The 26956-nt window shown below is 43.4% G+C and overlaps 1 protein-coding gene across 1 annotated transcript; it reads left to right on the top strand.

The window, feature by feature from the left end:
* The first annotated feature begins 596 nt into the window (after positions 1–596).
* Positions 597–26956, top strand: gnav1 (guanine nucleotide binding protein (G protein) alpha v1). Its single transcript, XM_037125009.1, has 9 exons — positions 597–1144; positions 2486–2577; positions 10095–10187; positions 10831–10991; positions 12675–12803; positions 20035–20164; positions 20318–20389; positions 23102–23189; positions 25597–26956. Exons 1-9 carry the CDS (start codon positions 1018–1020, stop codon positions 25785–25787), a joined length of 1083 nt encoding a protein of 360 aa, XP_036980904.1. The 5' UTR covers positions 597–1017; the 3' UTR covers positions 25788–26956.

The following is a 26956-nucleotide window of genomic DNA, read 5'->3' as shown; positions in this document are numbered from 1 at the left end:
TAATTAGGGATCTTGGGGTTTTTTTTTGTTTGTTTGTTTGTTTGTTTGTTTTTAGTTCTTTACATTTTAAAACAAGTCCCCATCCACTTCAGCTGTTCAGGACAATGCTGCAACACTTTTTTGCTGTGCAGCTCCAGAAAATGTTTGTGGGTTGTGAAACTTCACCCGGCTTTCCATCGAGTTTTCATTTTGGGTGAACTGTTCCTTTAAAGGCGTAAGCGCCAGAATATACTGTATAATGCAGAATGAAAGTTAATCTGTTTGTTTTGTTGCAGGACCAGTTCAGTGTTTGTCACCCTCATTGGTATGTTGATGTTTGTGGTATCACATGCTGTACATAGCTGCGCTGCTGTGAACTTGGAAACACCTGTGTGGGCATGCAGAAGTTCACTTTATAGTACAGCGTCATACTAAATGAAATACATTTATTATTCATGTGTCTCTAATTGAACTGCGTGCGTAATTGAGGAAATACACCCAGAAATACACGTGATGTGTTTTCTGAGCACTCACAGGTGAACTGCGTGGATTTGCGCACTCAGCACTTTTTGTCCCCCGCACGTCACTTCCCAGGAAGGGAAGTCCAAAAACTTTTCCATCTGGGCAGCAGCAGCGCAGCAGCAGGCTGCAGTGGGAGGAGGCACTTTTCGGATTATCTGGGGTCTCTGCCAAGGCGGCAGAGCTCAGTTTGAACCGCTGCGGCGCACAGTGACATAACAGCTCGGTGTTTTCTCGGTGGAGAAAGTACCACTCATTAAGATCTGCCACTTGGAGCGATGCGTAACACCACCTCTGTCCCACAACTCCCGCTGAGAGCCTGAAGGGGGTTTTCGGAGATGGCCTGAACTTTTTTGAACCAGGGACTTTTTTTTTTCTACACAGTTTAACCCTGCAATTTGCGCAGTCGCTGGCCGGCTCGGAGCATGCAGCCTGAGGGGAAAAACTCGGGTTGATCCCAGTGTGGACTTGAGTTTTTTTCCTCTCAGGCCGGGCTCGGAGAGGAGATGAGCGCTAAGGATGGGACTGTGCCTCGGTACCGAAGTCACAGAGGAGAAGAAGGCGAAGATACTCAGCGCGAAGATAGACAGAGACCTGTACGAGTCCGCCAAGCGGGAGATGAACGTGGTCAAGATACTCCTACTGGGTGAGACTGATTCCAGCTCTGCCTCAACTCACCTGAGAGAAGTTTATACTCCGGGCTGTTATCTACCTGAGTCTGTGCACATGTGATATAGAGTATATGAACTGTACCTGTGTCCATAACTGTGTTTTCATGTGGAGGACTTGATGAAAGTCCCCACGCAGGCTGGAAAGATTACCAACCAGTTTGTTTGAGACTATTTATTTAAAGTCAGTATCTTAATATTTACAGTGTTATTAACACAAACTATGAAATACTTAAACCAGCAGTTCTCAGAGGAGAATAAGGTCCCAGAACACTGTTTGAAGCTATAAGGGTGGCAGGGTCCGCCACATATAAACAAAGTAACTCAGTATGAAACTGTTGTTCTGTAAGGTCAGTTTGTTTATTCAGTCATGAAAACAGAAATAATAAATTATAGTTTATTTGGAGTTTTTCTTTCAGACACACAAAAATCAGTCAGTGAACATCTTTCTCTTGTGATTAAAAATGTGTCCCCAGACTACATAGTACACCTTTAAACTGACAGCACACTCTCTCTGTCACTTGTCTCTGCACTGTGTAACTTCAGTGAGAGGGTCGCATCACAGCGTTACACTTCAACATACATGCATTTTGTTTGTAGTGAGCTCCTATATAACATCCTGACCTCACCTGATCTGACCTGGGATTTGTATTTATGACATCTACATAATGTTGCTTTAATCGATTAATTGCTTAAAAAATGTCCAGCCCAGTTTCTCATATTCCGAGATGATGTTTTTAGAAGTCTTGTCTTCTCAGTCCAAACCCAAAAGTACTCAGTTTAACAGGATGTAAACAAAGAAACGCAGGGAAACTCAAGAGGCAAAAAAACACAATTTTTGCTTGAAAATTACTATGACTATAATTGCTATTTTGTCGATTGTCTAATCAACTAGCTTAATCATTACAGTCTTCTGATCACAGATAATTAGATGCAGGTTTATGACCTTTGAGCTCTTGTTTTTAAAGCAGCATAATGTAGAAATTTGCATTGTGTGCAGTTTGGCGCCGCCCACAGTTTCTGAGTGCAACACCACTGTCCTAAATACAAATACCAGGTCTGTAACTATGTGTCAGATGCAATGTAGCTGCTAATTACAAATAAAACTCATGACATTGTAACAATGTTATGTGTTGAAAACATGTATGATGAAGTAAACATGTAACGCTGTGATCTGACCCTCTCACTGAGGTTACATCGTGCAGAGACACCGTTAACCCTGTAACAAGATACTGAACCATCAACAAACGATTCTGGAGCTGCTGGTTTAAGGCAGAAAAGTTACATTTTATTTTATTTATTTAAAAACTCTCCTCCAGGTGCGGCAGAGAGCGGAAAAAGCACTTTGGTCAAACAGATGAAGATCATCCACAGTAATGGATTCACCAAGCAAGAGCTCAGCAGCTTCAAGGTTGGAAACACACACACACACACACACACACACACACGCGCACACACACACACACACACACACACACACACACACACACACACACACACACATCTGATCAGTCTCCAGTCTGGTTCACCCTGCCTGATGTTGTTTTTTATCAGATAACAGTCCATTAGCATACAGTGAGGCTGGTGTCATGTTGGTTCCAGCAGAGGAGAGCTGGAAAACAACATGTCTGTTGTAGTAGAAAAGTTGTAGAAAACATATAAATCACTTCAGTTGATCAGTATTTAATCAGCTCAGGGTGAGGCTATAGTTGTAGTTTAGTGTCAAGTAAGAATAGAGTAAGTCAAGAGGTCAGTTTAGGCTGCAGGCTCGTCTAAAGTGAAAGTTAGATGACATTGAAGAAGGGGCAGCAGCAGTTGGAGTTTTTCACAGTACGAAAACCATCTCAGAAATTATTGTGCTACAGGGTGCTATGTTAAAGTTATTGTTATCATGATGATGATGTTGAAATGACCCTACAGGGGATGAATTCAAAAGGGTTTAACAAACATTTTAATGTAATCTCACAAAGCATTCTAGTCCTGAGAGACATTAAACCAGGTATAAACTAATAACTAAGACACTAATACGGTAGGAGTCACTGACTTGGAACGGTGTGTCGCTGCAACCCTCGGCAGCGGTAATGGAGGTGTGATGGAAAGCGAGGCGATGCTTGGTTCCTGTGGGGGACTGAGATTTCTCATGACACCCAGGGTCAGATCCGAGTTGGTATGCAGCGGTTTGGCTCCCATCTGCTTTTCCTTCTGTGTCTGTGTGCGACTCAAAGCCAAATTCCTCCGTTGTATTAGGGGCTGGGATGGGGTGGGGAGGATGAAACGGTTCAGCACACACAGACACACAAACACACACACCAGTTTCACCCCATCATTTCTCACCTCTTCCCATATTCTTTCCCTCTCTGCTATTCTCCACCTTTTCCTCATCTTCTCTCCTGGCTTCCTCCTCTTTGCCATGCATATGCATAACTAATATGTGATGACAGAAAAGGCTTTCTCTGTCTTCATCGTGCCTCTGATACCTGCGTTGTGACTATAAAGCCTTCAGGGAAAACTTCATGCAGTGGATGGAGATTGTACAATGAACTCTGAAACACAGTTCACACTGTGTGAAGAAGTGAAACAGCCAATAAAACTGCTCGAGTTCATACTGAACTGAAAATGACTATTTACTAAAGAGCTGTGTTTACACAGATGGTTGGTGTGTGTGTGTGTGTGTGTGTGTGTGTGTGTGAGAGAGAGAGAGAGAGAGAGAGAGATCACCTTATAGGCAAAAGATAATATCCATGTCCTGGAAATACGCAAAACACTGTCAAATTTGGCAGTTGCTGATCGGCCAGGATTATTTCGCAGTCTCACACTGATATGAAGTTCCCAGCTGTTTGTACGGGCAGCTGGGATGTTTGAATGCATTCCTAGATATTAAAGAGGCCTCACCTCCTTCTGCTGCCTCTCCCGTCTCAGTCACCTTATCTGTAGTTCGCTCCTGTCAGCACAAGCGTCATACTTTCTGTTATTAGACCGTGCTGGAGAAAGTAAGATAACGTCTGAGCAGGTCAATTTCTGCTCTAATCAGTTGGAGCGAGTGATGTTACGATGCTGAACTTTCTGACTTCAAGACCTTGAAAAGTATCGTCTTGATGTCATGTCGGATACAAAGAGGGAAAAAAATGACACAACATTGATTTTAGAGTATTTTAGATTTTATGAAAAGATAAATATGATAAAGACTGCGTGCTGTCTGTGGGCACTACAGGTGTGCGTGTGTGTGTGTGCGTGCACATCAGTTCGAGGAGAGGAGAGCCCAAACAGTGGTTGAATCTGGACCATTGTGGTCAACCGACCAATGAACCGATCCGAGAGCCACGTTCCTCGCATCGCTAAAACCTTCAAATGCTATGCAGCATTAAGTTTAGTGAGTTATTTAACATTTCCATTGCTCAGAAAGGTATCTAAAAAGCACAAAGGAGTGACACGTTATTTTCTGCATCACTTTTGGAATCTTCTTGCGTTGCATTTACACAAATATGAAATCAGTGTACAGAGATATGTTTGTGCATTTTTTGTGCATGTGCAAGCATGCAGACGAGCATCAGCACATGTTCAGTGACAGTGGAGAAACATGTTTTGTTGTCTCTCCTGTCAGTTGGCTTCGCCTTTGTTCTCAGGTGATGACGCCCTTATTTCCAAGTGGAAAATGACACTCACCCACAAAACCTGCCCTTCCCTTCCCAATGCTGGCCATCCCCGATCTCCCACAGCAAACACTGACACACCCTCCCCTAAACACACACACACACACACACACACACACACACAGATAAATGAGCTCATCGTTCTTTATCAGGCCTCTGTGCATATTGTTCCACATGTGCGTTTGTTTCGCCCTCTGACGCCCTTCCTGCTATCTCGGATGAGTGTCCGTGTGTCCACCAGCGCAGTAGTAAACACCTCCACCCTGTCTTGAGCTGGACAGGTTCTCATCACTATCCCTTCTCTCAAATTTCCCATGAAGACACTGCCAGATATTTCCCTGTCTGGCTTTACGAGGCCCTACCAGCCAGGTTTGTATTGCATTAGGACCGTGACAGGAGAGCCAGTTTGAGAGGAGTGAAGGGGGGAAAGGTAGGAAGGGGGCTCCTCTTTGTCTCATCCCTCCTTTATTTGCAGCCCGAGGCCGTGGTGTTGTTTTTACTGTGGATAGGCTGATGGACTCTCCCTTCATCCTCTTCCAATACACACAAGTCTGAGTCAACACAAGCAATGCTGTGTGTGTGTGTGTGTGTGTGTGTGTGTGTGTGTGTGTGCACATGCTGGTGCGGCAATAACATTTATGAACTGAGTTTGTGGGGCTTTTTTTCAGCCTGGAAGCTTCTTTGTTGTTTCAGGTGTGTGCACAAGTTTTTTTTTTCTTTTTGTCATCTTGAAAAATGCGACGCGTCTGAGGGGTTTTTATCACCTGGAGCAGCTGGGAGTTTTCGGTGTGGGACGTCAGTAAACTTTTAAACGCACGTACTCAGTTACACATTACTATCAGAACAGTCTTTGGTTAATGATTAAGTGTCAAGCCACCACCAGTCCAGTCAGATTCTCTGTGTTGTGTTTCTGTGGCAGAAGCTGCGACACAAGACAACTGCTAATGGCTGTTAATTTTCTGTGTTCGGGGAGTTGATCCAGACAACAGGCCAGACAAGAACAATAGTTCAGTGTATGTGGATGGAATTAGTGATTAGACTGTTGTAATGGGAGTTGTAATATCTCCACTGACGCACAGTGAACCGCTGTTCTCACAATGCTTTAAACTGTGGTGGTGATGGTTGGGGGGGGCATTAACAGCCAGCAGGAAACAAAGGTTAGAAAGCTGTGTGAGATTCCTGTCTGTTGGATTTCCTTTTAAAGTGACACACACACACACACACACACACACACACACACACACACACACACACACACACACACACACACACTGGTGAAAACATGGTGTCTTATTACTCCATACTTTTCCAGAGAGGTGACGTATATCTGATGGTGGAGTCAGATTACCATACAATGACACACCTGTGACCCCCAGGATGTGTGTGTGTGTGTGTGTGTGTGTGTGTGTGTGTGTGTGTGTGTGTGTGTGTGTGTAGGCATGAATTGTGTTTGTCTGTGAGAGTTAATGAAGCTGTTAAGAGTGTAAAGTGTTTGTTACTGGTATTAAAGGTGCATTATGTAGTTTTGGGGAAGACATTCAACATTAAACGTTCATTTCCGAAGAGAAAAGATCTTCATTGATTTGTGTAGGTCTAAACAAATTAAACAGACAAACTCTCTTTGTTTTCTCGACTGAATAAACTGAAAAAAACAAACTGACCTTAAAGGACGACATAGTTTCATACTGTTTTACTTTGCTTATGTGGCGGACCCTGCCACCTTTCTAGTTTCAAAAGTGTTCTGGGACCTTATTTTCCTCTGAGAACAGCTTATTTATTAATTAGCGGGAGAAATACATTTTTCTTGGTTAGTGGAATAAACTCATTAATATTGTAAATGTTAAAATGTTTAATTTCAAAAGTCCAAAAACTACATAGTGTCCATTTAATGATACTAACTGTATATTTAGAGGGACAAGTCCTCTTGGTCCACACACACAAAGTGACTGTTGCATGGCCTCCCTCCTCCCACCTTTACTGTCAACACTAAACTAAAGTAAGCCTTGACTCAGAGAGGGAGGAACTTGGAAACAATTGTTAAGGAGGACAAAGGTGGAGGGAGGGAGGAAGGAAGGAAGAATGAACCAACTGAAGACACAAAACCAGTACAATGACCAGAGACATGAGACAGGCAGTAATTTAATTTGTTCGTTAAGTCCGGGGCGGGTCGACAGATAAGCAGCGACACCTGTACAACACAAAGCAGTTTGTAAAATCCAATAAATACCTCTGTAACGCACCAAACAGAGGGTAGGTGTGCATTGGAATTGGGCCCGAGTGATGTGAAGTGGCTGATTACTATATACTGTCGCCTCTTCAGGGATAGATACTGAAAGATTCAAAGCTTTAAGCTAGAATATAGAGCAGTCCAGGAAAGACTGAATATTCAGACGGATCCTGGTAACAGAGGAGGGGACTTCACTCATAAAAAATGTGTATATCTGGCGTTATTTTCCATTTTCATCGTCTTGCTCATGGGCACTAAACTAAAGGCTATTTCATCACACAGTCAACACTGCTTGTAGCTTTTCAGTCTAATACACAGATGAACTTCTCAAACCATGAGACTGCCATCGCCCGTATATCACTGACTGCATAATTTATAGTGGCGTTCATGCTCATAAAACGTGCACCCTAGAGATCCAGTATCCAGTGTGTTGTTCTTAAGACTGTAAGAATGTTGTCATAATGAAAATCACATATCTGAGGCGATGACAGCGTCGGTGAGGCAGAGGGAGACAAACGCCCGGAGCTGCTTATTTCTGACACAAATCAATGCAGCGCTGTCTGCTGAGGTTTTCCTGAAAGACATTAATTTCGTCCCTGACGCCGTGGTGTCAGCAGCCCCTCAGCCCAGCTCCCGAGCTTAGATCAACCTCGATGACTTATCGCACGTCACACATTTCACCAGGAGAGCCACACGTCTCGATCTGTGGACACTGAAACACACACACAGAGAAGAGCGACCAGACTGTGATAGAATCGTGATGGAATGTGAGGCTTATCTTTAGTTGGCAGGAGAGTGATGGAGGGTATAACAGACACACACATGCATGCACGAACGCAAACACACACACACGCACGCAAACACACACACACACACACACACACACACACACACCTTTGCCAGCTCACTGCAGGAGTTGCTGTGCTCATCATTAAAATCTCAAGTTGTCTGAGCACTAAAACAGAGTTATGAGTTTCATTTACACAATACACGATACTTTAACTCTCTTACACTCCCAATAAGCTTGATAGCCGGTCCACAGGGTGTGATAGACACACACTCGATAAGCCCCACGTACACATACATATACTGCATATATGAACAATTTGAGATGCAGCAGAAAAGAGGAAGAACACAGTCAGTGGTGTGTTCTAGGCCAGCCAGCTTTAATTTGATTATTAAGTGCTGCTTTGTAGTTTTGTAGTTATTTACCATATTAATGAGGTAATAATGCAGACTCAGAAATATCTATCTTTTCCATGACTGAATAAACAAGCTGTTCTCAGAGGAAAATAAGGTCTGAGAACAGTTTTCGAAGGTAGAAAGGTGGCAGGGTCCGCCACATATATACAAAGTAAAACAGTATGAAACTCTGTTGTCTTTTAAAGTCAGTTTGATTATTCAGTTTACTCGTGAAGGGAAATGACAGTTTGTTTATTTAGTTTGGAAATGCATACAAAAAAATCAATCAATGAAGCTCTTTCTCCTCTGATTAAATGTCTTCCCCAAAACTATGTAGTGCACCTTTAAGGGGCCACACTGGAACGGTCAGTTTCTCATTGTACACGTTACAGCAACCATTAAAGCATGAGTGACAAAGTGCATGTTTGGATAATCCTCAGCTGCACTAATCAATATTTTCATATTAACAATGGATCAGAGAGGGCGCTAACACTGACAAACACACCGATGGTTATCAGTGACTCTGCAGAGTGTTTAAGCCTCCTTTAGCCCCTTGTTTTGTTTTTGTTGTTTGTTTTTTTATGGCCCAAGACTTTACAATTTTCATTCAGTCTCCCTGCCCTCATGGTGTTTTTGTGAACTGGAGTTGTTCTCAACAGAAAACCCAACTGTACACCACCAAATGCCATATAAAGAGACAAGGTGGTGAACACACTGGATCATTTAGCTGCTAATTAGCCACGTATCTCTCTCAAGAGTTAAAAGAGAGGGGCTATTACACAAATGTTAGTCAGATGACCAGAAACAACACCTCACATAGATACGAATGTTCCATCTGTGCAGCGTTAAATGCAACAAGTCCACAACAGAATCCAGATCACACACTTGGGTTTATATATTATTAAGTATGTGTGTAAAAACTTTCAGACTGACATTGGTTTCCAATCAGCTCAGTGCATTTGAATCAACTCAAATCAGTGACTTTCTTAGAATATGACCTGATCAAGAGATGTACTGGCAGATAATCACATGTAAAGCCACAGTGTGTCTTTGTAGGTCAGTATTTGCACAGATTAAAGAGATGAGATTGAACATGTTAATCAGTGAGCGTTAGAGATGCAGGGAGATGTTTAACCCTCGGGCCAGCTGTTTCCCCTGTATCCAGTCTTTATGCTCAGCTAAGCTAATTGTCTGTAGAAAAAGTGAAGCGCATTTCTCTGAAAATATGGAAGATTTAAAAGTTAGAAATGTCAGAAAAGTTGTTTTGTTTGTTTGTTTGTTTTTGCCCAAAGTGTTCAAGTTTATCACTGTGGCATATGGGATTGTTTTCTCACCTGCATCCATTGGTTGGTTGGTGGGATTTATGGTTGGTTGGTTGTTTGGTTTGTCGGCAGGACTACACAATCAAACGTATTTCCTCTAAACTTGGATGGAGGCTGGGTCTCGGCCCAGAATAGATCCAATACACTTTGTTGCGGTTCTGGATAACGGGATGGACCCAGGAATTTTTTCTCACCCTCTTTAATATTATGAGATAGTGTATTTTTCTACATTTTTGTTAATTTCTCAAGGATTAACACATTGATCATGATGAAACAAACTCAGGCGTTGGTAGGTGGCTGGTAGACTTTCTACGACAGAGTACAATTTGATGCAGAACTTAGATCTGATGAGCTGAAATGATGGTTGAGCAGTCATGGGTAGTTTGATATTGGAGTGATACGGGGGTATTGAGTTTGATGTTGGCTTGTTGGAATTAAAGGGGACTGTTCTAGTTTTGATAGCTGTGTAATGTGATCCAGTGAACTAGGCTTCTGTCTGATTTTTTTGTATTCATGACCTTAACCTGTGAACTTTGGTGTTCGGCAGCCTGCGGTGCTGGATAACCTGCTGACCTCCATGAAGTTTGTCCTCCACGGCATGGGAGTCCTCCGGATCAACCTGGCTAACAACAGGAACAAGGTAGCCTGACTCCATGTCAACATGTCTTTTCCATCTGACACTTTGTGCCTCTGTTTCCTTCAGACCTTTTCTCTGGATCAGTCTCTTTCTCATTCTGTTAAATGTATCCTTGCATTTTGTGTTACTGGTTTTCTTGCACTGCCTCCAGACCTCCACCAGAGAGCAGCATCTCAGCGCCGCAGTCACAGCTTCCACGTCTAGCACCACACACACACACCCACACACACACATGCACACACACATAGAGCATCAGTTTGTCTGCATGACATAGAGAGAAAGTTGGACGGTAGGTGGGTGGTTTGATTGTGACGTTCAATTTGATTTGAACTTTATTGTCAAAGTTATCGACGCTCATACGCTCGCCGCCCACTCAACGCTTCCTGGTGGCAGATGCTGACCAAATTATTTCCTCTGTTGAATGTCAGCAGGGTGTGTGTGTGTTTGTGTGTGTGTTTTCAAGTGTGTTTGTGTGTGTATCCATTCATTTGTGCATCTTTACTGATTACCAAGTCTAGAGAGCAGAGACAGACTCCCGAACTTTTCTGTCATTTAGGCTCACATCCTTTTTTCCATCTGGCCTCCACCCCTGCCCGACAAGCCGTCCATCCATCCATCATAAATCTGTCTCCATCTCATCTTGCAGGTCCACGCCCATTCTGTCCTGTCGTGTGGGCGGTGCTTTGATGAAGAACAGGTGCTGTTTCCTTTCCTTGGCCATGCCCTGACCTGTCTGTGGGCCGACCAGGGCGTGAGGGCGGCGGCGGCCCGGGGATACGAGTACGAGCTGAATGACTCGGCACTGTAGTGAGTACTTTCTCAGCACACACTCACGCTGCGCTGAGGAGATGCAGGGGTCTAATTAGCCGGACTCAGCAGCTGATGCTCGGCCGTGTGCTCGCTGTCACTGGGAATCAGAGTCTGGAGAGTGGGAAGGAAAGAGGGAGGGAGACAAACCAAAGGAGAAGCTGTAATCACACGTAGCTCCACGGCTATTCAACGCATCCACATAACACCAACATGTGTTTTGTATTCGCCTTGACTGTGTTCATACAATAGCAAAGCAACGCCACCCGAAAGCTGCTCATAAATGAGCTTGTGTAAAATGTGAGTATTGAGAAGAAGTCAAACAGTGAGCAGACCCCATAATGAAAGTGAAGAACTGCGAAAAAAAGGAGCAACAAGTGCGGAGGGGATGGCGTGTGTGATGCAGGAGTGAGACGGAGCTGGGACCCTCCGGGAGGCCGTCTGTTCTCATCCTCCACCCCAGCGAGAGGCCTCGGCTCTGGGGTTATCTACACCGACAGGCCCCCCTGGTTCCCACTGAGAGCGACCGCTCATCACCATCAGCCTCCGCTCTCCTCGGACACACACACTCACACACACACACACACACACACACGTCCATGCTTATATACTTGTGAGGACCCTTATTCACAGACCCTTACCTTTATCTTGAATGTATCATAACAGACATTTCAGGGGTGCTCAGTTTTAGTTATTTTACTAAATGAGGTGGCTTAGAGCACCTGGCTAAGATTGGCTTGTTTGAAGTGGCTCTAATTAACAATTTGTAGCAATTTTTATTGGCCAGATGTGAGCAAATTGTAATGTGACATGAGAAATGAGCCCTTCCCCGTCTCTTGGCTGCTTCTACGAGCCTACAAGCCACATTTGTTGAAGTTGTTCAATGCTGGATTTCTTTGTGAAGGATGCAGTAGTCCAGTGGACGAGACTTTATGCACGTCCTCTTCTAATTCATTCGGGCATGACACAGAACTTCCACAGAGCCCTGACCTGTCCACTCGTTGTATATTAGGTGTTTTTATGCCTCTGCATAAGTGGCAAGAGCCAGCTAAGGCTGGTCCTCACAAAGACAGAGGTACAACACACTCGCTTGCTGCCTGCACTGTGCAGCGTCCGGCAGGCACTGTGTTTTTTAAGCAGCAGGATGTGTGTCGCTGTCCAAGAACCTGATTCAGGATGACTAGCTGAGAATGTCACAGTCGGTTCAGGTAGCGGGAGACTTCACTGTGTGTGTTTGTGTGTGTGTCTGTGTTTGTGTTTGTGTGTGGGTGTGTGTGTGTGCGTGTGTTTGGAAAAAGATCACATCTCACCGAGTGCAAACACAAACACACGCACACACACACGATACAGTTGATTACACTCACTGTGTTAATAGCTAATCTGTGTTTGAAAGCTTAGCCTCAGTGTGTTATTATGGTAAACCACAGTGTGAATATTCATCATGATGAGCCGCTGCGCCCCCTGGGGCTCCGGCCTTATCACTGCGCACCCTACCCCGCCTCCTGGCAGCTGACATGGCCATGTACGAGTCTACAAAACCACTTCCGATACCTGATTTTATTCTCTTTTGATCTCAAGTTTCTCCCCAGGTTATTAATTTTTCTTCCCCCCCTTGTTTCTCCTCTGCCTTTCACCTTTTTGCACCCTTCTTTCTCTCCTTCCCTCCGCTTCCTCATTTTGTAGTTTCTTTGAGAACATGGCCCGCATCACCTCTCCAGAATACGTGCCCACAGAGACAGATGTTCTGCGAGTGCGGCTGAGGACGACCGGCGTGATAGAGACCCAGTTCAAAGTCAACCACCTTGTTTTCAGGTAGATACCTTTTCACCTGGCTGTTTGTGAGAACGTTACACTGCAGAGTGGGTGATTTTAACCACTGATTGACTCTGAGCCGCTGCCATCAGGTCTGCCCTCGACTTCTCTGCAAGCTGTCGTACCAACTTGCCTCACTTCTTTAGCTGTGACGCTCTTATCTCTGTCTACAGCCATGTGATAGGCCCGAGATGTGAGGTGGAGATCGGCGGCTACGTTCAATACGTCGATACAGCACCTTTCAGTTGGCTTTCCTACTCATCTACTGACTGCACACACACACAAGCACACACTCGTATTCAAAAGCACCAGTGGGTCGGTCTTATCAGCGGAGAAGCAGGGGGCAGGTATCTGAGCCCTGGAGGCTGATGTCAGATGACCATATTCATCTCTGATCAATGAGCCGCTGTCACATAATACCAACTTCTTTATCATCCTCGAATGGCTGAACTCATTTCCTGAGGGAGCCGATGGTCATGACAGGGCGATGGATATTAATGAACCTGATTTCTCTGCTGCTGAACACGACGCAGAACAGACCAACATCAAGGACAAAGCCGACATTAAAATACTTTTCTTGTCAGAATTGATAGTAATTGTTGATGTTACTGTTTTTTGGGGGGGTAAAAGTAAAAACAAAATAACCAAAACATTTCGAAGGCATCCATTTTAGAATGCTGTCTTATTGCACGTTAAAAGAGTATGTTATAAAAATATAGCATCAAGCTGGAAAAATCTGAAGTTTTTTTAAAGGAAATTGTCAGGTGCTCGCTGAACATTTAGGGGCCCCACCGGGCTGCCAATGTTTGGGCCATCGGTAAGTGTCTGTGGCCCAGGCTGGAGCCGTGTGTCATGCAGAGTTGGGACTAGTCGAGAGAATTACGTTATATAGCTGTTCCTCTAAACAAATGCATGCAAAAGAAGAGTAACATAAAACAAAGGGATGGGAAAGCCCCGTGAGCCGGTTGCTGTAGTAGCCATTTCACCCTTTAGTGCGGTTTCCCTCCATATTTTCATGAGAAGTCAGTTCTATTTGCAAGAGTGGGGTGAAAAATGCTTCTTTATCATGTTTTATTTGTATGTTAGTCTTCCAATATCACTTTTTGAATGACGAATAAAGACTGCCGCCATCTGGTGGCATGGAGATGTATTTAAATAGCATAAACAAAATTTTTTTTTGAAAAAACAAAAAACCGGAGAGGTATTTCCTGGCATGCAGACACAGAACAGTCAGGCTAGTTGGCAGTCGGCTGCAGTCTGCAGAGACACGGGAGACGTGAGGGGACACAACAGTTGGTCTTCGTCCCAGCTATTTCTTTGCTGTTGCTTTGTGGTGTCCGGGCACCACGCCTGTAAAATGGTTGAAATACTGAAACAGTTGAGGTTGAAAGACTAATTTCTCTGAGGACAAATAAAGTTACAAAGTGGAAGTGGCAGTCAAAGTCAAGTACTTTAATAAGTTGAAAGAACTGAAGAGAAGAAAAAATCATGAAAGTCCATCACATATTCCAGTCTGGTGGTGGATTGCCATCAATACATGCTGCCAGGCTTAAAATCATTGAAATCCAAAAGCAAAAACTGACAGACAGAGAGACACTTTGGTATGAACGGTAGATCATTCTGAGTCTGTCTGAAGGGTAACTCATGACAAATAGACCAGATAAAGAAACATTTTTCGTAGAACTGGATAAAAGGTACTTTTACCATTTGGGCAAAACAGCAGCATGACTCGTGTACTCTGAAACAAATGATGAAGATTTACTCCAGAGCAGTAATTTCTCTTTCCAGTGAACACTGAACTTTTGTGGTCCGTAAAAGTGCGGATCAGGAGGTCAGTTTATAGAGCTCATAACCACAGCCTGTGGACTGTGGGTGAGGTTTCACAGTTTGGTTTTATTGGAAAGGTAATGGGCCATGTAGGGTTAACAAGGATACATTCAGCACCACACACATTTCATTGTGTGTGTGTGTGTGTGTGTGTGTCTGCAGTGTATCGGTTACATCAAGACAATCAGATTACTTTCCTCTTTCTTAGTAATGTCTACCTGAGGGGCACCGCCTCTCTCTTCCTGCCACAATAACAACCTGTCCTTCATCCACACTCCACATTACATCTCATATGAATCCAAACAATAAAACACATTACCTCAGCGCTTCATAAGATCTCTGTTTAGCATATAAACATTGTAGAGTGAGTCAGTTTGTCAGCGGATGACTTCCAATGGGGCGTTTGTGTCACATCTAAATCTTCTTGTAATTCTCTGGGTGCCACTGACTTGTGTGTGTGTGTGTGTGTGTGTGTGTGTGTGTGTGTGTGTGTGTGTGTGTCTGTGTTTGCATTTGATGCCATAAACACGTTTGACTGGATTCGACAGTGGAAGTACTTCAGATCATTAGAAGTTTCACCTGCAGAGAAACACTTTGATCATAGCTGCATCTGTTGTGTGGTGCAGATAATCTCCGCTTCTTCCTCGCAGTCTTACTGCTTGCGTCACTGTTGAATCACTCAGAAGCTGGTTGTTTATGAATTTTATTTATTTATGTTCATGTGTGTGTTTTTTTTCCCCTGTGAGACACTGCGATGGCGACGTCACCCCAAGGTGACGGTGTCAGATCTGAGTCCCAGGTGATGCTGCAGGGTGGAGACCCAGCCTCCCCTCTCTCACACACCTACTCTCTTATCTGCCTGAATTCTTGAGGAGATAAATAATTGGAAAGTTAATTGACACACAGCACCATGCAAGTGTGTGTGTGACTTTGGGTATGTGTGTAGGTTCATGTCTTTGACTTGGAGAGATCAAGCCCTCAGGGTTGAGGAAGAGCTTAGCATAAGTTGATGTAATTATATCAGACTTAACAACAAAAAGGAAATTAAAGGGATTTTTGGAGAAGTTGATGGTTTGTGTTTGTCAGAAAGAGAGAGAAAAAGACAGGCAGGTACACAGGGAGAGTTTTCCCTTTCAGACATAGACAGTATGTGGTTTTACCAACTAATAGTTTAACAAATAACTTTCTGAAAGTCCCCCTCCAGTCAAAAATGTGTCTTTCTTTATTTCCCTACAGCAGAATGTTTGAGCTACACTGTGTAGAACGATGCACTGCATGCACAGAGTTTGTCACGAGAAGGCTTGTTTTTACATTTATTACTGAAAGTGTTAGTTTCCCTTGGCCCATTGTAAAATCTGATTTCAAAAGACAAAGTGTTGGGTGGAAGCCAACCCTGGTCCAATATTCAGTGTACACAAATGTGATAAGGACAGCTTGAAGGGAAGTAGGAGACATCATGTGAAATGAAAAATGTTTGCATATTCCTGTATTCTGTTTAGTCAGACATACATTAGAGAAGTTATAAATCTTAAAGGAACAGTTCACCTAAATATGAAAATTAAATCATTCTACCACTACTCACCCCCATGCCTCAAAACATTTCACAGTAATACAGTGAAGTAGATGGGGATACGGCGTGTCCAGTGTGATCCAAATCTCCAGAAGCGCTAGAAGAATTAATTTTAAAAAAGGTACTCTACACCTTTTCTATGCAGATTGTTTCACTGTAGTTGCTAAGTTAAAAGTTGGGGGGTGAGCGCCGCATAGCTCAGTCGGTAGCGCGCGCGACCCATGTGCCGAAGGCTCTGCAGCGGACCCGGGTTCAACTCCTGGCCCGGGTCCCTTTGCTGCATGTCACTCCCCATCTCTTACCCTGCTTCCTGTCCAAACTCTTCAGCTACTCTGTCAATAAAGCTGAAAAAAAGGCCAAAAAAATACTTAAAAAAAAAAAAAAAAAAAAAAGTTGGGGGGTGAAAAGGCTCAGCAGTGCATCGAGGGTGTAAATAAAGGATTTTCAAATCAATTTGAGATTCCAAGCTTTCCACAAACTTAGATTAAGCTGGACTTGCTGTGTGGATTTGTAACTTTTTTACATTTTAATCACGATCATACTTTAGGTGTATAGCAGAATGCTGCAACTCTGTTTTGCTGTGAAGCTCTAGAAATGTTTTGTAGACAATGAACTCTTCACCTGACTTACCATGAGGGTGAGTAGGTAATGTTTGAAATTTCATTCTTGGATGAATTTATCCTTCAATACATGTGTGGAGAGGATCTTTAATTAAAAGTAGAGACACAAGATTGTATATATTTGTAAAGTCTTGGTTCATAAAATATTCTTATTCAACATTTGAATAATGTCACTGTTCATTCAGCAGAGGAAAGACAACAGAGTAGATATGTAAATGAAGAGTTCTGCCCTGGCTCGGACTCATTTCGTAAATATTGAGGCTGCACTAGTAGCTAACACGATGTGAAGCTGCCTCCCTCAGTTCAATGACTGTCTCTCTCTTACTCTCTTATGAAAAACTCACTGTTTCTCATATGAGCCAGCATCTGCATCCTGCACTCCTATTTCTCCTCTATAAGAAGTGATTCACGTTGGACCTGACCGTTTTTAAAATGATGCTCGCTCTCTTCGCACCTCTGGAGTCATTGAAAGTGGGCTAAAAACCCTCTGTTTGGTCTATGCATACTGCATCTGCAACATGCCCAGGTCAGTTCTGGGTTGGGATATTTGTGGGGTAGGAAAGTAGTAGTATATATTTGTTTTGACAGCATTATTTAAAAAAATGAACAAATGCAGGTCTGAACTCCACACAGACAAAAATTTCTCTCTGCATGCAGAATGTATGTGTGTGTGTGTGTCTGTGTGTATGTGTGTGTGGGGGGGGGCGTGCACCCAGACACCAGACACAGCCTGGTTTGCATACAGACATCCTGTTTGACCTCCGACCCGTCAATGTAATAAGGATCTGGGTCTTTTCCTGCATCATTAACATCAACTGCTCTGATAATTACAATTACAACACTGCGGATGAGGGTGAACATTATGGGGCAAGAGAGGCGGGTGTGGCGGGAGAAGAGGGGGAAAGGATGACGTAACCTGAAGAGGAGGTCTGCGCTTCAGTTGGTTCTGTCTGACGACGAGGAAGATTTAGGTGAGGTGGACTCAGGTGCTTGGACTCACTGTTTTTTTTAATGCTAAACAAAATGAAGAAGGTGCCTCCACCAAGCAGGTTATGTTTTCACCTGTGTCTGTTTGCGTGTTGGTTTGTCAGCAGGTTTACGCACAAATGGATGATATTTAAGTATGTTTTATTTGATATTGGATTAGGCTTGATTCAGTTATGGGGGATGTTGGGCAGTGGTGGCGGTGTGCTTTCTATAATTAAATGTCAGCCTGCTAACACTAGCTAACTCTAACGTTACACCTGAAGAACATCAGTGAGTGAACATTGTTATTGTGAGTATGTTAGCATGCTGATGTTAGCATTTAGCTCAATGCCTTGATGTGTCCTCACATGCTGTCTTTAAATTAAAATCAAACTTAAGTGATTTAAGCACACAGCTCTGCCTTTCTCCCTCTCAAATCAGCAATTTTGAAAAGTTCTGTCAGCCACTGAGTTTTGAACATTTCTAGCCTTTCGGGCTCATTCGAAGGCAGCTGGAGGCCGAACCTGACTGAATATGATCTGCACTGTTATTTTTGTTGTTACTGGGCCGGTTGGCACGTGTTTGTGCAATGAAGCATCAGCTTCATTGATGTGTCCTGTGCTGGGGTTTTATTTCCACAGAAAATTTCCACCATAAATCTCATGCTCGTGTTTTTCCACCGTCATTGTTTGTTTCCCTCTGTGTGCGTCTGTTTCCACATGTCCATTTCCCCTCTCAATAAAGAGCAGCATTAACTCGATGGATGCTCAAATGGAAGGGGCAACATGGCACATCTGGCTTCGAAAACGGGTGAAGTGGGACGAACTGATCCGTCTGTCTCTCGCTCTGTTATTCTGCTCGTATTACTGTTGTATTTCTCTCTCCCGTCCTTTTGGAGAACATTGACCTTTACGCTCCTCGTGCCTCCGTGTTGTGATTGTCTTGAGGAAAATGTTGTGATTGTCTTGGTGAAAATTGAAAAAAGGGGGAGCCCGGTCTGCAGGGACACGCTCATCTTTGCGTGAGTGTGTGCGCGGGCGTAAATCCCGTATTTTAAGAATATGTGACCTTATCTAAAACTAATACAATCTGTCATTGATCAGAGAAACCCCTCAGTGCTACAGTAGGCCGCGGCATCAGCATGCAAGGTCATGAACACGCAGACAGCACAGCCTCCTTACACTCTTCCTACTAGAAATTGAATCCTGATAAAGAACATGTCAGTCACAATGAGATTTCAGTCTGTGTACTTACGCACACACCTACACACACACACACACCGACACACACATACACACACACACATTCACACACACCTACACGCAAATAAATGTATATAACGTAAATACAATGCTACCATCACTCTCTCAGGAAGGATAAACAGATTCTTTCCCCTAATTAGTATAACGCACACAGGGCGGTGTCTGTTACAGTTTTACATCAGACAGCAGAGATCTGGATTAAAATGTGTGAAGTGTAAAATGATGCATCATTTTGTTATCTGAGCAGCCGAAGGAGTTTCTCTTTTTGGAATATTTAAGAGCACAGGTAAAAAGTTCTTTCATCATTAACATCTGAACAGTGGCTTCTTCTTTGTCACAAGAGACCTTTACCTGCATGTGTGTGTGTGTGTGTGTGTGTGTGTGTGTGTGTCTGTTGACTCTCTTTAAGATCCATGATTGGAGTGTGTTGGCCTGCTAAATCAGGAGCACCTGGGCCCAGAGTCACATTGTGGCTCTCTCTTATTCCTCCTCTTATTCATTCCACGACTGTTGTTGCTACTTCCCTTTTGTTTTCTTCTCAAGTGTTGTGTTCTTTTGCTGCTGCACGTCCATCTCCCTCTTTTGTCACGGCCACCTATCGGCGGGGGTTTAGCTCATTCAATTATTTTTTCAATTGCTCTTATTCAGTTGATATCTCAGGAATGGTGCATTTTCAACAGTCATTTCAAAGCATTTTTTGGACAGGTTGTAGCCGGAAAAGCACAGGTGTATTGACAGATGTTAGTGAGGTCCCTGAATCTGGCACATCTCTTTTATTTCCTTTTCCTGTGGTGTCACTTTCTACAGTGAACAGTAAAATAAAGGAAAGGAGGCTCTTCTAGTATGCAGCTAGATAATGTGCTGGTGCACCTAATGAATGAATGAAAAACTTTGCTGCTGTGTGGTTTCCGGCACATTCGTGACATCAAATGTGACCGAACTGAAAAACCCACACATCCTTGTTCTCTCCATCCCTCTCGGTGTAGGATGTACGATGTTGGAGGCCAGAGAACTGAGCGGAGGAAGTGGATTGGCTGTTTCGAGGACGTCAGGGCGGTGCTGTTTGTGGTGTCGCTCAGCGGTTACGACATGACCCTGGTGGAGGACCCCTCCATGGTACGGCCTGCACTCCACCAGTATCTCCTTCTCTCCAGTCGAAGCAAATGTGGGCCGCTTGTTCAGGCTCGCCCAATCAGATCACGTTCTGTTCACATAGACAAAGATTTAAAAGTGACATTGCCTTGATGGTCTGTTGCCCTCTCTCTGCAGAATCGTCTTCAGGAGAGCATGAAACTCTTCGCCGCCATCTGCAACAACGTTTTCTTCCGCAGCACATCCATGGTGAGAAACTCAGCAGTCACACACTTCCTCCAGTTCAGGAGGAAAGATGCAGTCCAACAAACAAAAATACATATGAAGATGTCACACTAACTGAAAAGCCCAATCCAAAGCTGTTTAAAATACCATCCTATACTAAAATTCTTGTCTAATTATTTGTAGGATGCTGTGCAGCTTCACGCACTGAGGCTCTAGTGTTTCTCCCTCATCGACTGTGTTGCTCTGCTCAGCAAAAATATTGACCTGACACTAAATAGCCTCGTGTTTTTGTTCAGAAACTTTGTCCCTTTGAGGGCTGAAACTGAAATGTAATGGTTGACCACCGGCCAAAAGCAAACAACTATTATGTTGATTTATTAAGATCTTGATTTGTTAATTAGTTAATGAATTCCTTTATTTCCTTTATTAATTTAAGACAGTTATTTGGGCCTGTGGAGTACCAGGATACCAAAATTTGTCTTTTTGCCCAGAAGACGAATGAATGATTAGGGATCCTACATATTAAAGACGGCATCATCAGTGCATATAATGTTTTTTAGTCATTTAGCCAGATCAAACCTTATGGTGGGCCAACTTTATCCTGTTGGCCCCACTTCATGCATCCCTGTCTTAGAACTAGCCTTTCATGTCTACAAAGAGGTCAGGACCCCTCCAAGGACATTATAATAATACCTGGACACAGTCATGGAGCCGAAGTCCCATTCTGTCCCATGAAATTTGCTCTGTGACGCGTGAAGTCAAAGTGACGCGTAGTTTCCGCGTTGTGGGGCCCATAGAGCCTGGATACAAGAGGCTCCTGCCAAAGCAGCTGGCTAACTTCCACTGTAGCTACCAGCTAACCTGAATGGGGATAATATAATGTAATTGTGCGGCTCTTCTAGACTTTTCAAATGTTATTGGACCGAATGGATCAATTTATGACAGTGAAACGAGTCACTTTGCGGCAGTTGTGACATTCCAAAAACATTTATCTGCCATTTCACAGACTCTTCTTTTACAGTGGTGTTACAGGAATACGTCTTTCCGGTCCCTGGTGCATCACTTGATGATGCAATTACCAAAATGTGGCTCTAGAGAGGGCCTTTCACATTTTCAGCATCCACCATTGGAGCGAGGGCTGGAAACTGTGGAAACGCTGCTGCGGTCGAGATATCCACCACTGATCCTGAGACTGGCCAGTAGATGTAGCTTTATTTAGACAGAAAACACAGAGACAAAAGGCTTCGGCTCAAGAGGGTGTGGACCACAGCTCACTTAACAGTTCAGTTGGTGGATGGGGCTCACGGATGAGTGGAGACACAAACAAAATCTCTTTGTAGCTCTCCATTTGTTCTCTATGACACCATGAGACAAGAATAACACTAATGTGTTTAATAAATGCTGTTTCCACGCATGCACACAAATACCGGGCCCAGCCTCAGTCCTTTGTCTCCGAGTCTTCTGTCACTTGTAATTAAATGGTAAGTTGTAATTAGGGTGAGCTTTGCAGAGGTGACATTTTCCCCTCTCTGTGTTTTTCCACTCTGGTTTCCGGCAAATGATCACATTAAAGCGAGCGTGTGACGAGCTTGTTCAATTTATTCCACTTAAAGCATGTTGACGCGAGTGGAATCTGCAGTTAAGAAGGCTCTCACTGTGAACACTGGGTTTAACTCTGATGGTGACAAAAGAAAACTCCAACATCCGACCAACAAAAAGCACTCGTGCTGCTTTGTAAATCAAAACTCTGTGTTTTTCAGTATATTGAGATCCTGAGGGCGAGCGAATGAAGAATGATGTCGTCCAAACTAACGCCACAGACAGAAAATATCGAAATCTTAGCGCTAAAATCGCACTGTTAAACCAAAGTAAATGATTCTTTTTTTGACCATAAAGAAGTGTTATTTAAGGGTTCATTAGCGCGAAATGGGCAATTAAAAGTCTGCTTGAGACGTGGTTTATGTGCACGCTTGTGTGTGGGCCTGCACGTTAACACGGCGCACAGGCTCATTAAACAAAAGTGTTTCATGAGACCGTTTTGTACGTGGGAGGGAAATTTGTAACCTCCACCTCAATTAACTCTTCACTGTGGCTGGTCAGTGATAATTACACAACTAGGTGTTGCGCTGTATCCTGTTCATTGAAAATCTGCTCTACCCCGTCCCTCCCTCGCCATTATCAGTGTGTTTGTTTTGTTTTGTTTTTTTTTGGCTATCAGTCAGCCTGGAAAGAGAGAACTTGGTCATAGTTTTAATTGGTCGACTACAAAGCCAAAAGCACCCATGGAACCTGGCGGCAGACGAGCACAAGTGGAGCCTTGGAGGCAGGAAGGCTTTACAGCAGGAAGACAAAGACGTATGAAAGTAGCAGCTGAGCTTGTTGAGCGGCTGCACAGGAGACGACATGAGTGATCGATCGCACACTGATGACTGGAGCGAGGTCATTGATCCGCCATCATCACGCTGTGCTGGTACCAACAAAGCTATTGATTTTCACATTTATGCTTAAATATCTGCAAAGTGACGACAAATGTGGTGATAACATTTGAATGGGATTCATCGGTTTCATCATTTGGTTGGTTATTACAGCGCTACAGGTGGGACTCACCAAATCAAATCAACACTTTATTTTTTCTTGTGATCTTTCTGATTGATTTTCCCTTTCTCTCCGGAGAGGAAGCCTTTGAGCGCTCAGCTGATTGTGGGTTTTTTTGTGTGTGTGTGTCTTTTATTGCAGATTTTATTCATGAACAAGATAGACCTTTTCCAAGACAAGATTTTACACTCTGGGCGACACCTGAGGTCATACCTGCCACAGTTTAAAGGTAGGCCTGATGTTAGTCATTCTTTGTGATACGTCAGTCCTTCCCATAAACCTCTGTGGAGAGCACAGACGTCCCATACTGTGCATGACAAATCTCAGGTGAGGTAATACATAGAGCAAAGGAGTCTGGGTAGGGTGGAGGTTGGGGCTGAAGGATTCCGTCAAACAAACACAGGACTTAAGTTAACAGACACAGTGTATTTAAATTATGTCACATACTCATACTCCCGTTCTGTTGGTAATGTTTGTTAATATTTGAATGTTTTAACCTAGAATTCTTACATATCGCACCTTTAATGTAAACAATCAGCTGAAGGCCTGTTCTGACCCACATCATGATCTGTTCTTAAACCTGACCGAACTGCCACCGTTTTTTCAACGACAGGTCACCTGACTGTAGATCTACTCTCCACAGAATAAGGAATAATTTGCTCTGAGCATCATGAACATTTCACTGTAACCCAGTTTGGAAAAAATAATTTAATCACACAAAATGAAGACTTCACCTCACAAATCCAGGGATGGAAATGCAAAACGTCAGTTAAATATGTCACGGTTTATAAAATCCAGGAAGAGTGTGATGCTAAAATATCTTGACGGTCAGTGTTTGAGGAATACATAACTTTCAGCCATACAAACCTAATTAAATCAAAAGAAGAGATCAATCTGCACAGTTATACATACAAAGACAGCCTGATAATAAGCTCACACAGACACACAAATTGGGTTATTTTTGGTGGGATTCTGTATCCCCTCCGCTCAGCATTTCGCGCCCCACGTCTCGGTGGGCTCAACGGGGGCTGTGTCCTCTCTGCTCTCATGCAAATGTCAATATAAATGCTAAAACTCTCGGGATTGGGGTCCGCCAGCAGAGCAGGCGTCTATTTCACACTGACCTCCGATGTGATGACTGGTCTGATACGTGTCTCACAGCCTTTACCGTTCGATGTGCCACCACTGCCCCTGTCGTTTTTTTCATTTATATTATTTTTTAATTGGACGTTATAGAGAACAGTTCAAATTACAAATAAGTGCATGCTGTTACAATAACATTAAACAGAAGACACAGCCTAAAAGTGTTTAGGCTTGAGTTTGCATTGTTTGAACTGTTCTAACAAGGACCAGAGGGAAAATGAAAACAGATTTGTGCAACTGACGTTCTCCCTGCTTTCCTCTCCCATAAGCAGGGTCCAATGTTCAAGTTTTTGTCACTCCACTTTCTTTTCTTCAAGCGTGTTTGGTAGTAGAAGTCGTCACCAGGAGCACTGGAAGAATTGTTAGCTTTCTCTGACTAAAATGAATTGTCATGTTTAATCTTTATTCAGATGGGTCACTCTTTTAGTGTTTCTGTCATTAGCTTTAATTCTACCACCAGTTTAATTCTACCACTTTGTAACATTTTTCCCACTTGTCCAGTCGGGTATGTGAGTTGCTAGATTTATTAGCCTGACGTGGTCATTGACTTGCCACGGGGCAATAAGGCAATCCTTATTGTTGAGCCCTGCGATAATCATCTCACGACCCCTCAGATTTGTCCTGTGACCCTGTGGAAGCGTCTGACCCCCCTGAGGTTCAGAATCACTGCACCTAACTACCGAACCGTAGCACTTATAAATTAGTTGAAAGCCAGCCCCGCCTCCCTCAGCTCCAACAGCGTTGTATCAGTGTTAACAGTCTAATGACGTCAAATATAATGATAAATCAGTCACGTGATACCGTAAGTACATTTTACTGATGATACTTCTGTACTTGCACTTCAGTAGGATTTTTGAATGCGGTTCTTGTAGGGAGAGCATTTACATGAATGTATTGGTACTTCTACTTAAAGGTGCACTACAGTATGTTTTAATTTTGGTAATATAGTTTTTTAATCAGAAGAGAAAGATCTTCAGTGATTGATTGATTTTTTATGCTTCAACAAACTAAATAAACTAAATCTCTTTGTTCTTATGGCTGAATAAACTGAATAAACAAACTGACCTTAAAGGACAACACAGTTTCACACTGTTTTACTTTGTTTATATCTGGCGGACCCTGCCACCTTTCTGGCTTCAAATAGTGTTCTGGGACCTCATTATTCTCTGACAACAGTTTGTTTATTCAGTTATTGTCTCAGCTTGTATTGTTACCTCATTTATATTGTAAATATTTAAATTCTGAGTTTGAATTTCTTTTCCTTCCCCATTTCTTCTGTCTCCTCTTCCAAGTTAAGGATCTGACAGCTACTGCTGAGCAACAGTAAATAAGTTCTTTCCCATCAAAACTCAAATATGCAAATCATAATTTCCCTGGTTGGGATCCCTCACTGGCCTGATGCACATCTTAGTGAAGCACTTTCTCAGTTCTCTCTGGAGCCAGATTTGTATCATCGTGAAGTCTGATTCCTCCCCTCCTCACCTCTCCTCCAGGTGCAGACTGCGACGTGGACTCAGCCGCCCGCTTCATCGCCGCCACCTTTGTCTCGCTCAACGCCACGCCCAGCAAACTCATCTACCACCACTTCACCACGGCGACCGACACCTCCAACATCCAGGTCGTCTTCCAGGTGGTTATGGACACGATCATCAAAGAGAACCTGGAGGCCGTGTCGCTCCTGTGACTGTCAGCGGAGGTCCGACCCCTCACTGGACGATCGGTCTCGATTTAAAAGACTAAAATAGTTACAAACAAAAAAAAGGATTTGAACAGGACCTGAAGATCATTCGCTCCAAACATACTGTCTCTGACGCTCTTTGCCGCTGAGGGATTTTATCCTCTGCGATGTTTGACTCTATGGAGCTCAGAAAAACTGAAGGAGGACCTTTGTTGTTGGGCTAGGCCCTGAAATGAGGGCATTTATATCTCTGTACTGTACTTTTAAAATCAGACTATGAATTGCGACGCCAATTTATGAAGACTTATAATACACATGCCATTTATCTGCTCATCCCCTCCTCTGTGTGTGGGCAGGACACACAGGGCTGGAGGATTTACTGTTTGTCCGTTACCTCCTCTCCGCAGGTTTCACTCATGCATACCATTGTGTGTTTTCCGCTCATCCATCACTGTGACTCCACTGTGCGTCAAACCCTCCTAATTAGGCGGTGATCGCTCTAAAAGCACCCCAGTTTATGTTTACTCATCTTCAGCAGAGATCTCACACACACACACACATACACACTCCATTTCGCCCGGTCCCCTGACTCTTACCATTCAGCGATCATGCTTACTTTGAAATTGTGAAATCTGTGGATGAAGAAACCTCTCTGAAGCCTCTGATTTGTGTTTAATTGCCATCTTTTTTTTTTTTCCTTTTTTTTTTCCTCTGAAGATTATTGTTTCAGGATGTTGACACACACACACACACACACACACACTCATAAACCCTGATTATCAACCAGGATGATGCCTGCTATATGTGAATTGTGTGGCACTGACTCTGCTGGGCTCCCCTGAGAGACTGACTGTGTTATCACACCAGCTCCTCCGACTCCAGTAATAAGCGAGATATGGTAATGACTGATAGGGTCTGATATGAATACTGAAGGTGAAAGAAAAGAGAAAAACACCCACAAGTGCCTTATGATGAAGTGGTTTTGCTGTTGTGCACGTATATAAAATGTCCATGTGGCTTATTTTTCCTTTCTATTTTAGTTTTTTTTTGCATTCCGTTCTGTTTCTCTTCTCTTCCGGTCATATAAATCATCTACTCAGACGCTATTTTTCTTTGTACTTTGTGTTGTGCTCAAACAGCTGTACAAAAATAAACCCAACAGGCTGACAATCTTA

The sequence above is a fragment of the Acanthopagrus latus genome, chromosome 1 (genome assembly GCF_904848185.1).
Source record: "Acanthopagrus latus isolate v.2019 chromosome 1, fAcaLat1.1, whole genome shotgun sequence".
NCBI classification, from domain to species: domain Eukaryota; kingdom Metazoa; phylum Chordata; class Actinopteri; order Spariformes; family Sparidae; genus Acanthopagrus; species Acanthopagrus latus.
This window is presented reverse-complemented; position numbering and strand designations above follow the sequence as displayed.

Bases quoted from the DNA above. Each gene is read 5' to 3' on its own strand.
- gnav1 (XM_037125009.1), top strand. From the start codon at position 1,018: ATGGGACTGTGCCTCGGTACCGAAGTCACAGAGGAGAAGAAGGCGAAG. The intron at 2,578-10,094 runs GTTGGAAACACA...GGTGTTCGGCAG, and splicing joins AAGAGCTCAGCAGCTTCAAG to CCTGCGGTGCTGGATAACCT. The intron at 12,804-20,034 runs GTAGATACCTTT...CTCTCGGTGTAG, and splicing joins GTCAACCACCTTGTTTTCAG to GATGTACGATGTTGGAGGCC.